Genomic DNA, 13,563 nt, shown 5'->3' with positions numbered 1-13,563 from the left:
GGCTTCACTTATCGATAGTCGTGAGTTCGAACATTGCATAATACAATAAAATATATAAATACATTACCGTATTTGTAGGTACGCACTAGATGGTGTTATATCTAGTACTAAAAAATACTACGGCCGTACACTTTCACTTCTGCCTGAACACATTACAAAGACAAATTAGAACTAGAAGAAAAAAAATTAAGTTGAGGCATAACAAAAACTAACTTAAAATCAGACTGGAATCGAATTAATATTTCATTTAATTCGATTCAAGTCTGATTTTAAGTTAGTTTTTGTTATGCCTCAACTTAATTTGAAAATAATCTAATTTATATCGCAAAATAGCGCGTAGCATAGAAAAAAACAGTCAAGTAGCTTTAAAGCAACTTCAAATAATGGAAATATCTTATGCTCTCTGAATCGTATCGGTTTTTAAAACAGGAAGTTCAAATTTAACCGTTAATAGACGGTGGGCAATGGAATAAGTACGTATATATATTTAAAAATTAACAAACATCTACCTATCTACATACCTACTTATATAAATTACACACTACTCATATATGGATGCATTATGTACATCCTATTAATTAATTAATAATAATATAAATACAATTATAATAATTGATATATTTAATATTGGTAATCTTACCTGCAAATCTTTTCAACATAGCACTTGCGGTTAGAGTTGTCCACCGGTAAACTTGAAGGTCCCAAGTTCAAAGCCAACTTACGAAACAAACCATGTAACAGTTTCCATTCAAACTACAATTTACATTGTAATTAAAACTGTTAAATCCTAATTAATACGTAATAGCAAAACTGTCACTCTTAATCGATAATTTGTTGCAGCAAAATATCATAAAGGAATTATTGCAAGTAATGAAACAATTTATAAAAAAAACACTTATTGTATAATAATTTTTTTATTAAACCGTATATACTTACTGTAAGATTCAAATCTGCTGACACCAGACTACATACAACCATTAGCAATATTTGAACTAAATTGCATTGAAATAAGTCAAAACTAATAAACAAAATATTGTTTACAAATTAACTACATATAAATACATATTATTATTAAACTTTATACTGTATATGGTTCTTTATTATAAATTGTTTAAGATATACAACTGGTAGTTTAAAAATTAACTGCAAGTACATAGTGAAATTGTCCAGCATTAACTAAATTAACTGGTTTTTATAACAACTATTAATATTATGTCACCCATGAAAAAAATATATATTTGAATATTCAGTACTAAACACACCTTGATAGATTTAGCACATTTTCGATTCGGTACAGAGAAGTATGTATGCTTTTATAACCATATATGAAATTATGGATAATCCCTTAAAATGTTGGCTGTTATTTTTAAACCCCCAATTGTGTATGTATTACAATATATACTTATGAGTATTCTCTATGAAAATACAATTTACTTCAAAGACTACTTAAAATACACATGTCTACTCAAGATTACTGACGTGATTTGATGTCATTCATTTATGTTAATACTATACAAATTGATATACAACTTTATATATTCTTAATAATGCAACTGATGATAAAATCTTACAAGTGCCCACAGTGTTCATACCGCCTTAACTTTTTATTGTAATTTTAGAAAATATATATAAATATAACCTACAGTCTATTTTTTATTTTTAGTAAACAATCATAGTATGTATATTTTTACAGTAATAAGGATGCACGGAATGAAAAAGTATATTTGTAATGAGAAAAAAGAATGCATATTAAATATGAAATAAGATGATAGAGATTCCTGAACAAGACAACTCATTTTGTATACATATTAACATAATATATAGACTCTCACTATGGAACGAAAACAGTGAAAGAATTCCTCATAAAATAATCCATCTTTTCTATTCAGTATTGGTATAAAGCATATATAAAAACATTAAACACATATTATTGTAATGCGCAAGACAAAGATGTAACAATAGGTGGCCTTATTACTAAATAGCAAACTCTTTTAGGCAACCTGAGGATATATATAATTGAATATGCATTCATATATTTTATTTTTAAATAACTATTTAACAAGACATATCATGATTATTTATTAAACATATCAAGTACGAAAAAATAGACTATAGGTGAATGCCATCCATCAATGGTGTAGAATTATGCTAACTCAAGGGATGTCCTTAATAACCTCGGCAAGCTGCTCCCTGGTGAACATGTGGAACATCGAGCCAGGGGTCATGGTGACTACCTCCACATTGTTCTCTGACAATTTCTCCTCCATTACTTGTTTCAATATTGTAAGAGCTGACTTAATAGCTTCTTTCAGTGTCATAGACTTATGATATACTTCCTGTGAAATAAAATTCTGAGTTAGATTTATTTGAGACAATCATCATCTATATACATGAACAGCACATGGACATCACTTCATCATATGACACCCATGATATCACTCAATTGGTTACTAAGATGTCATGCCTCTGTCCTGTAATTTCACTGCCTTATGTTGCAGTTTAATTGAAAAATCTTACAAAATAAGCTGCTTATGGCCTAACATAGAGGAAACAGAACTCCAGAAGACTTTCTAAGAATAGTCTTAGATCCAGATATAGATCTGGTAAGTAAATTACAAATACAAACATATAGAATATTTAGAAACTTAAAACTTGTGAGTACCTCATACATAGCATATTGTTAATACTAGTTGTTAATAGAGATCTTTGCATGTGTTCTAACAAGTTGACAAGTAGTTGATTACTTTAACTCTATTTTATTACATATATGTGGAAATGAAACTAAAGACTAAATAATAATTCAATGTAAATTAAAATAGTTTCAATATTAAAAAAACAATACCTTTAAACTTTGCTGTGCACCTTCACTGCCTGAACCAATAGCCTTAGCATCATACTGTACAAATGTACCACTGGGGTCCATGTGGAATAACTGAGGTCCTTTCTCATCTATACCTGTAATATAAAAAATAATCAATTTATCAATCAAAATATCAAAATATTTATTTATCAATCAATATATCAAAATATTTTTAGTAAGTAAAAATAATACGTAAATAAATATTCACATATTTACAACATAGCTTTACAGTTTCCAAATATATGTGTGCACTTAGAAAGATTAAATTTAATTACATAATAATTAAAAGAAAAGCTATCAGAAGTTTATACACCACCTAAATAGGTCTCATATGGTATATGATATTGCTGAATAAGTATAAATGATAAACAAGTAATGCCGTAATAAAAATATATATTAAATAACAAAAATAATTATGTCCTGCCTTCCATATCATGTAATTTCACTGCTGTATGTCGCCCTTCAACCAAAATATATAGTCATCATATAGATACAATTTTATATATATACATAATTTTTAAAAATTTTGCTTTAAAGAGATTGTTATTGAACTAATCTGAAATGGCCTGACCCATTATTTAATATATAAATTTTAGGCTTTATATTGGATAGGTTATAAGCTATTTTATATACTCCTAGCTGGTAAGTATCTAGAATTAATTTATATCGCAAAACATTTGTCTGATCAGCTAGTATTATTATAATTACCTGCAAACATAACCGCAACACCAAATGGCCGGGACATAGCAGTACCACTATCATCGTCACTATCACCAAATTGAATTGCCAGATTGGATACGGCCTGAGCACACGACTCCACACTCATGCGCTCATTGTACACAAACCAGTGGTTCTGGCATTCAACCCTTGCACGTTCCACTAATGTTCTATTATATAGATAAAAACAATTTAATATTTCACTATTATTTACAACTCTTCATAATTTAGAAATCTGATATTATATACAGGACAATACATATGCATTATTATGCATGATTTACAGCATGTGATATCCATGAAGGTTTCTTTTTGACATTAAAACCTTTTTATTTTCATAATTTATAGATAATATGTAACATTATTTTAGGAAAATAAATGCCAAAGATAACATTCCTGCAAAACACTATAATATCACTGCCATATCTCTTCTTTAAAAACCGAAAAATATCTTACAAAGCAAGCTACTTGGTGGCCGTAATAGTTGGGATATTTTGTACAAACTCTACTTAAGCAAGATAAAAGTTTGTCATGACAGCAGGACGTTATTATGACATGGCAAAAAATTACAAACAAGCGACTAAAAATTCTTGTGTTCTTCGTTACCTGGAATCGGCCATCAATCCTGATACGGCACAGGCAATATGTCGATCTACTTCTACGATTTTCTCAATAGTGGTCGACTCCATCAAAGGAGACGTGATTCTCTTTTCAACAGCCAACACGACTCCCTCCGACGTACAAATTCCTATCGCTGTAGAGCCCAACTTGATCGCTTCAATGGCATACTCCACTTGGAACAACCTTCCTTCCGGGCTGAAGGTGTTCACGCCACGATCGTATTCAGAACGAGTAAGGAACATCTGAAAAGAATATTATTATTCACAGACCGGTATTGTAGGTTATATATTGAAAAAGCTTTATAATTAAAGTTTCTTAATTATATATTATATATTTAGATTCTATAATGCACCTTTATTAGTATTGGTTTAGAATAGAACACAAATTTGAAAAATTCTGTTAAAATATTACAATTAACAAAATAAAACAGTGAGTAGTCAAATTCGATATTGGTAGGGTTGCCAATGACTAATAAAAAGTACCCTTACACTTTAAAAAAATAGTTATAAACAAGTGCAAAAAAAATCTATAGTGACTATCAAACGAACACGCACATGTCATATATATAGCACGAATATGCACATGTCATATATATAGAATCAAGATCTTCAATAATATTTTTTTTAGTTGGATTGCCAATGGCAACCCGAGGAAATAAATAGGTAACCTTCTGTCATAGTTCATATACCGTAAATTGACGTATTTTACAAGACAGATATATATAATATATATACATTGTAAACATCATAAACCTGACCAATCCTTTATCCTACAAAATTCCGTTCTATTCCGTATATTTCTGTGTATATTTCCCTAACTTTGATATTGGCTAAATGCGAAGGCAAAGCCAAAGATGGAGGAGAAAAAAAAAAAATAGTCTATCTGTGATTTGACTGTTGACATTTCTTTGTTTACATAGTTTTCTGGGTTTTCTGTATTTATTACTATCGATTTTTACAAGTATTCAAACAGTTACTTTTATTATTATAAATTGTTATATTTATTTCTTCAATTTAATATTTTTCAATTGTTCATTATCAGTCGGTTCTAACTAATTCATGGGTTCCTCCGTGTAATATTGGCCATTAAAACAGAAGAAGGTAAGGATATATTATAAGTACAATTAAAAAACCGGCATATAGTATGCGCGGCTTGGTCACCTGCAGGTACAGAAAAATATATATCAAAGAATGAACTACAACCCTTCCAGTTTTATCAGGTTACCATCTTCTAGAACACGAATCTAAGTTAACGTATATTTACAATAATTATTACAATATATAAAACTTCCTTGTGGTGTCCCAGAGCCCCCCCCCCCCCCCCCCCCCATACGAGTAGTATGAGCTTATTTTTTTTATAGATGATAATGGAATGGTGCACCCACCAGTGGAGGATGATGAGCATGAGGTCAGGTCAGTTAACCCGTCGTGACAAATTCACCAAGAATTATCACGATGGTTACCAGGCGGAACCGCGTGGAGGTCAATCTGACATGGTACATTGCTAGCAATAAGTTCATCAGTCCACATTTCCCTTTCCCCCCAGTATGAGCTTATTCTGTATTTAATTATCATAAAGAACAGCACCAAAAACAGGTAACTATTTATCAGATAACCATTTATTTTACCTAGGCCAGATGATAAAATCATAATCTTTTTTTAAAATAAAAAATATTTAAACATATACATTGTTTTTTTACATATTTACTTTTATTTAATCAATTATATTTTATTTGCACAAGGTGTATGAATTTGATTTATACACCTTCTTCATAATTGCCATTCCTGAGAACTAAGGTGTCAAGCTTTTGTACCCTATAATTTCACTGTCATTGCAGGTTTCTTAACAGCTTTCAACTGAAATAGGTGAAACAGAGTTACCTACTCACCTCTGAGGCAATGAGAACACATTACCGAGGTACACTTTGTATGATTTTGTATCCTGGTAAATTTTACTGATGGACTGTTTGTGACGACAGCCCTTTAACAATGGTATAACAATGAGTTAACTACTAAACAATTATTTTAAAGTTTTATTGACTCAGTTGTTGACTCACTGATAACTTTATATAACAATAGCCAATATTTACATATGTACTTACCTAGTTTTGAAAGTGTATAAAATACTCAACGAGATTGCATCCAGACCAGTTATTGTACATCCTAATTACATACACTACATTGTTTGTGTCTTTCTTTGAATAAAATCTCATTTTAATATAACACTGTGTTTTGTGTCAGCATATTAAGAATTTTATAAAACATCAATAATTAAGTAAGTACCAATACACAAATATATTTTGTACAATATTTTAATTCTGACAAAATTATATTAATAGGAATAATTTATTTAAAACAGCATAATAATAATAATATTCAAATAATACAAAATATATACTCAGAAAGCAATGCTAAAATAAAAGTAGAAACCTTGTATAGTTCATTCTCAATAAATAAAGGAGTAAAATGGGTCTCTCAAAATAATAATTTTTCTCATTTTATAGCCCTCATGGATAAAAATCTCCTCCATTATCTGCTACCCCTCTGTCAATGGAGGTTTGCTTGATGGCTATAAGATAGCTTTGGTGGTCATGCAGTTTAACATATCACATAATATCCAATAGTTGTGGGTTTGAAACAAACATTTTTATTCATAAGATTGATTATTTCTTATTGTCTAGGTATTTTCTGGATTAGGTAATAAAAATACAAGTTAAAAATTTGTTAATCTTAAGTTATGACTTGACATGTGTTGCATAAACTGTTTTGACTTTTACTAAGGTCATAAATGAAGATATTTAATATGTACATATGTTTTCGGTTAGATTGTTTCTCTTAAATACATCTAAAAATAATTCACAGCAGCAATACTAATAGTTGCTATAAATATTTTTAATTTAGATACTGCAATCTCAAAACATAATTTACAGTAGTACATTCACTAATAATTATTTTTTCTCAGTTTTTACAAATGACCTTGGTAGTCTTTAAGAGCAAACATTTGTATTCATGAGTATGATTGTTTGTATCGATTTGTTCGTTTTCTATACTATGTACGTATTTACAAAAAAAATTAAGAATTTATATTTGTTGTCCAGTAGCCATAACACATGCTCTGCTTACCGTGGGACTAGATGGGGCTATTTTAATTATCCAGGATTATTTAAATTAGATTAGTTTACCCTAATTAATTTGAATGAATTATTTGTTTGAAAGTTTCCGTTATTGAAGTATTCACGGAATCTAAGATGCTTAAAAAGCAAGATTAATTCATCTAAGTTTATGTATCCGAAGATTATTTATAATGAATACATAGGCATGACGCATGCAGCCGCGAATCTATACTAATATTTCAAGAGATAATGTTTCTTTCTTTGTTCGGGATAATCTCCGGTTCCGCTGTTGCGATTCTTAGAAAGGTAGAGTGTCCCCGACTGTTATAGCCTATAACATCTCGCTACGACCAATAGAAGCGGAGCAGCAATGAAAAATGTGGCAAAATATATTCATTCTCAGTCCGTTTCCGCTGCGTGAACGGTTAGTCACGCAAAAAATATGTATGACAGAATTGTTCTCCTTTAAAAGTTCTTAAAAAAAAAGTCCGCGACAACATATCTCTTATCTTTTAATAACCTTTTTTTAAGGTAGTCAAATTTCTTCGCACATAATCAGAAAGAATACATTATGTGCGAAGGTGTTATTATAAACAATATATTAATCCTTATCCAAATAAATACGATTGTATCGAACAGTTTAAAATTTAAACAAATTTTAATAGTGCCGTGTAAAGCCGGGGCAGGGTCTAGTTCAGATTTAAGTCAAATATATCGCATACCACATACATCATAGTAGTCACTATGACAAAATCAATTGTTCAAAGTAGTTGTTGATAGTGATACCATAATTAGTATTACAATAGCAATTGTCACGTTAGTTATCCCAGATAATGCGAGCATTATCAACATTATTGGTACGCATTTTCCGGGATATATGTATTTGAATACTTATTTTTTATTTTATACCTTCATCAGTGTAGTTTGATACAGTCCTGACTCCCAAACTAGTGTGAGCTGTATGTCAGAAGTCAGTTCCATCCCAAAACAAGGATAAAAGTTTTAATTCACAATACGGGTGCTTAGTTAGCAGGATTTTTTTGTAATACATGAGAAAGTTTACGCTTGCGCGGCACCAGTGGAGGATAATAGCATGAGGTCGGGTTAGTTAGGCCATCGTGGCAAATTCATCTCGAATTTATCACGATGGTTACCAGGGGAAACCGCGTGGAGGTCAACCTGACATGGTACAATGGGGTTAATAGTCCACATTACTGACAATCCCGTCTCCCCTAGCTAGGAGGATTTATAGGTACTTGCCTATAACAACGCTCTCACAATTACAATATTAAAAGTTATGATTACCTATGTCATCATGCATACTAAATTATTAATATTAGAAATACGAAAGTGTGTTTGTGTACAAATTTGTATGTTTGTTACATTTTCACGCCTGCACTGATCCAACTGAAATTTGACATTATATATATATATCTTTTAAATTATAAAATATGGGCTGAGTCCTTTTACTTTTCCCTAAAACGGAAAAACCGAACCAAAAAAAAAATGCGGAAAACGGGCAATTATTAATATTAGTGATCGAAATTCGACCTTAACTAAAAATACAAAAATATCTTAGAACCAGCAATAACATTGAAGTAACAAAAGAGTATATGTATATGCATGTGTGTAAATAATATTCTTCAGTTCTCTAATAAACTATAAGTGTATGTAATTTCATACCCCGCCCACGTATTTTTCGTAAAAAGGTGTAAAAGGTTTTTGTTTCAACGTACATATATGTATAGAGCTTGCCGTGCTTGCTTTGTTTCATTTGCTATCGCAACCAATTGCAACTGGCCAACCAGTGAAATCATGGATTAATATGCATGACTCTTATTGCTTAACTTTTTTTTTACTAAGATAAATAAAATTTCTAAAATAAGGCCAAGTCAGCTATCTGCCAGTAAAAGCCCCTTTAAAATCGATCCAGCCGTTTTAGAAATTAACAACCAGACAAAAATGTATTTAAGTTATTTTTTCATGTAATATGTATTTAGTAAAATGTCTTATTATGACGACAGTTATTTGTAATGGTTTACATCCTTAGGGGTAATATTATTCGCCATTAAAAAATTGAATTACGTCCATGTTGAAATGATAAATTGTAAAGCCAAGTCAGCTATCTGCCAGTAAAAGCCCCTTTAAAATCGATCCAGCCATTTCAGAAATTAACAACCAGACAAAAATGTATTTAAATAATTTTTTCATGTAATATGTATTTAGTAAAATGTCTTTGAAATTACAAACATACTTCGAGCTTCGATTTTATGTATAGATAACATAAAACTGGAAGTTTAGAAGAATAAGGTACGGCAATGATGTTTTTTTATTAAATCAATTTAGAATGGTCTCCCACTTGCGCTAACGGTATACTGGAGCGGAACATGTTGTAGACTTCTTTAACATATGTAGATTTGTATGATCGTGTATTATTGTATTACAGCGAATAACTTAACAAGAAAAATGAGTCAATATGTTACATAATATTTTCTAATACTAGCATTATGTCTTTTTTAAACTAATTTGTTTTCATTTTTTCAGATTACTGTGATATTGAAATTATGGCCAATAATGAGAAAAAATTAGGAGTTATTACATCAGTAACAAAATCAGATAGATATTTTGAAATTCAGTATGAAACCCAAGAAAAAGCACGATTATACATATTGAATAGTCATGTATTCAGGTACTACATGTCTCCGACAGGAGAATTTCTGGACTACCCAACACCAAACAACCCTACAGACAAGGCGAAAATTAACATCAAATCTGTGGATGACTATGATAAATCTATTTTTGAAAAATCATTTTTAGAAGACACGGAATCATTATATATAGTTCATACAAATAAAATTGATATATCGTTTGATAAGATAGGAGGCACGATGAGTATTCATGATAACAGAACCAAGAAAGAAGTATTAATCGAACAAGAACCTGTGTCCTACGCAGATAAAAAATCGACTCAGACATTACGTCAACACAAAGACGAATTTTATTTTGGGGGTGGAATGCAAAATGGTAGATTTACACATAAAGGTCAAACCATTGAAATCGACAATACTAATGACTGGGTTGATGGTGGTGTGTCATCTCCATGTCCCTTTTATTGGTCAACATTTGGCTTTGGTGTCTTGAGAAACACTTGGGAACCGGGACAGTACGATTTCGGGTCAAAGTCACAGGACACGATTACAACTATGCATCAGACTGGATATTTTGATGCTTTTTTCTTCATTAATTCTAATCCTAAAGATATCTTAACTGAATATTATGAGCTAACTGGGAAACCAATATTTATGCCTGAATATGCTTTTTATGAGGCCCATTTAAATACATTCAATCGAGATTATTGGGTAAAAGTTGATCCAGACACAACCGGTGCAATCTTGTTTGAAGACGGCTTTTATTATATAAAGTATCAGCCAAAAGATCTCAAAGATAAAAGCAAAGGAATATTGGAATCATTAAACGGTGAAAAGAATAATTATCAATTTTCAGCAAGAGCCATGATTGACCGATATAAAAAGTATGATATGCCCCTAGGGTGGTTTATACCAAATGATGGGTATGGCTCAGGTTACGGTCAAACAAATAGTTTAGACGGGGATATTGAAAATTTAAAACAATTTGTAGATTATGCCAAGTTAAACGGTGTTGAAGTTGCACTTTGGACTGAATCTAATTTAGAACCTGTTGATCCTGAAAATCCAAAAAAAGGAGATAGAGATTTAAGTAAAGAAGTAGGAATTGCTGGTATAATAGCATTGAAATGTGATGTAGCTTGGATTGGAAGTGGTTACTCATTCGCATTAAATGCAGTGGAACATGCTAACGAAATATATTCAAATGCAACAAAACATAATAATAGAAAAATGACAATAATGGTAGATGGATGGGCTGGTACCCAAAGACATTCTGGAATATGGAGCGGAGATCAGTATGGTGGAGAATGGGAATACATACGATTTCATATTCCTACATACATTGGTTCGGGTCTTTCCGGACTTCCTGTTGTTGGATCCGATATGGATGGTATTTATGGAGGTGGAGACAAAGATGTAAATATTAGAGATTACCAATGGAAGGCATTTACACCTCTACAGCTCAATATGGATGGTTGGGGTTCAAAACCTAAATATCCATTTAGTTATGATGATGAAGGCAAATCTATAAATAGAGCATATTTAAAATTAAAATCAATGCTAATGCCATACAACTATACCATTGGTTACGAGGCTACACAAGGTTTGCCAATGATAAGAGCAATGTTTATTGAGTTTCCACAAGAGCTATTCGGATACACAATTGAGTCACAGTATCAGTACATGTGGGGACCAAATATATTAGTCGCTCCAATATATAATGAGGACTGTATTGAAAAAGAATCATTGCGGCACGGTATTTATTTGCCAGATTCAAATCAAATCTGGATTGACCTGTTTACAGGTGAAAAATTCCAAGGCGGAAAAATATTAAATAATGTAAAAGTGCCTTTATGGAAAATACCTATATTCATTAAGGCCGGAGCTATAATACCGATGACAAAACCTAATAACAATCCTAATGAAATAGAAAGGAATGTTAGAATTTTTAATATATATCCAAATAATATATCAAGCTTTGATGTATATGAAGACGACGGATTTTCATCCGCGTATCTGACGGGTCATTTTGCATTAACAAAAATAGTCAGTTATGGACCTAATTCCAATAAAAATGAAGACCTTCAAGTTAACATTAATAAAACCGTAGGCTCTTATGCTAAAATGATAAAACAAAGATATACGGTATTACGAATTATGGCTTCGAAAGACATTAAAAAACTGAAAGCAGCAATCAATGGCGCGTCTATCGAAGTGGTCAAAGTACAATCAGAAGAAGAATTTAATGTAAAGGAAAATGTTTATTACTTTAATACCAGTTTTATTGTGAATCCTTACCTAACAGAATTAGCAGGTAAAGAGATATATCAAAGTTTCCTGATGATCAAAATTCAAAGAATTGACATAACAGAAAACGATATTCATTTAAAAATCCTCGGTTACGAAAATGAAAGTACAGTATACGGGAATTACCAGGTGATCGACAATTCTTTAAAACCGCCTACTATAACTGCGATAGAAGATAAAATAAAAGCAACAGAGATAACTTTGCATTGGGCAAACACAGAAGAATCTGATACTTATGAAATAGAAAAAGACGATGTTGTATATACGAATATACTCGGTACCGATTTCATTTTCAATAATCTTAAGTGTCAATCAAAATATACCTTCAGGATTCGCTCAATAAAAGAAGAACGCGTCTCCGAATGGAGTGAATATTATACCGTACATACAAAAAAGGATCCTCTTAAATATGCAGTTAGCGGAGTGACCGTGTCCTGTAATATACCATGCGAGCCAGGTCAAGAGGTTCACAAACTCTCAGACGAGGATTTGAACTCTATGTGGCATACAAATTGGAACATTACGAGCAAAGCTATTACCTTAAATTTTGACTTGGGCAATGTGTATGATATAAGTAAAATTGTGTACCTACCTCGAAAAGACGCAGGAAACGGGACGTTTTTAGAAGTTCAATATCGAGTTTCCATGGATGGTACTGATTGGAGTCAAAAGGTCACGTCTGATTTCGATGAAAATGCATTGCCTAAAACCTTTCCACTATCAGATTTACCTTCATTTTGCCATGATCGAAACATTATTACATTTAGATACATGGAGCTTATAATTTTGCAGAGTGTTGGTGATTTTGGTTCTGGTAGACAGATGTTATTTTATACAGCATCAGACTAAATTATAAATATTACGTCCAATGCTTTATCCAAAAGTCACACCTTACCGATTAATTTTCTGTACTATTCATATTTAAATAATAATGCTGTCATGGTCAGACTATATGAAATGCTAGAACAACGTGAAACATCACGTTGTTCTAGTACTATTTGCACCATAATGAAATAAATAAATAATATATATTTATATAAAAATTATAATATAGTTTTATAGGTAGACTGATATATATTCCTTACGAGTCTAATTTTGCTATATACTGCAAGGCGTGATACTGTAGGCTGCATTTACCTAAATATATTTAAAGTAAATATTTTTAGTTAGTTTTTAAGTTTATTTATTAATAAGAAATCTATATTATGCAAACGTTCTTTTAAAAAGGAAAAGGATCCTTTTACAAGGACCTAGTGTCATTAGATGACGTCAGTGCCATCTATTTTTACGTTGCGTAT

At 31.2% G+C, this 13,563-nt stretch overlaps 2 protein-coding genes across 3 annotated transcripts; one reads left to right on the top strand and one right to left on the bottom strand.

Moving 5' to 3' along the window:
* Nucleotides 1-1,790: 1,790 nt before the first annotated feature.
* Nucleotides 1,791-6,177, bottom strand: LOC131850090 (proteasome subunit alpha type-5). Of its 2 annotated transcripts, none has more exons than XM_059200245.1 (5): nucleotides 6,087-6,177; nucleotides 4,184-4,440; nucleotides 3,569-3,747; nucleotides 2,843-2,955; nucleotides 1,791-2,336 (listed from the first exon to the last, which is right to left on the bottom strand). In XM_059200245.1, exons 2-5 carry the CDS (start codon nucleotides 4,438-4,440, stop codon nucleotides 2,154-2,156), a joined length of 732 nt encoding a protein of 243 aa, XP_059056228.1. In that variant the 5' UTR covers nucleotides 6,087-6,177; the 3' UTR covers nucleotides 1,791-2,153. The 2 variants fall into 2 exon arrangements, with proteins under 2 accessions (XP_059056228.1, XP_059056227.1); XM_059200244.1 differs by lacking the exon at nucleotides 6,087-6,177 and adding an exon at nucleotides 4,551-4,673.
* Nucleotides 6,178-6,377: 200 nt separating this feature from the next.
* Nucleotides 6,378-13,290, top strand: LOC131850089 (uncharacterized). Its single transcript, XM_059200243.1, has 2 exons — nucleotides 6,378-6,472; nucleotides 9,855-13,290. Exon 2 carries the CDS (start codon nucleotides 9,875-9,877, stop codon nucleotides 13,112-13,114), a length of 3,240 nt encoding a protein of 1,079 aa, XP_059056226.1. The 5' UTR covers nucleotides 6,378-6,472; nucleotides 9,855-9,874; the 3' UTR covers nucleotides 13,115-13,290.
* Nucleotides 13,291-13,563: the final 273 nt, after the last annotated feature.

This window comes from Achroia grisella, unplaced genomic scaffold, assembly GCF_030625045.1.
Source record: "Achroia grisella isolate CSIRO2021 unplaced genomic scaffold, CSIRO_AGI_Agris_v1 utg702, whole genome shotgun sequence".
In the NCBI taxonomy this organism is placed as follows: Eukaryota; Metazoa; Arthropoda; class Insecta; order Lepidoptera; family Pyralidae; genus Achroia; species Achroia grisella.
This window is presented reverse-complemented; position numbering and strand designations above follow the sequence as displayed.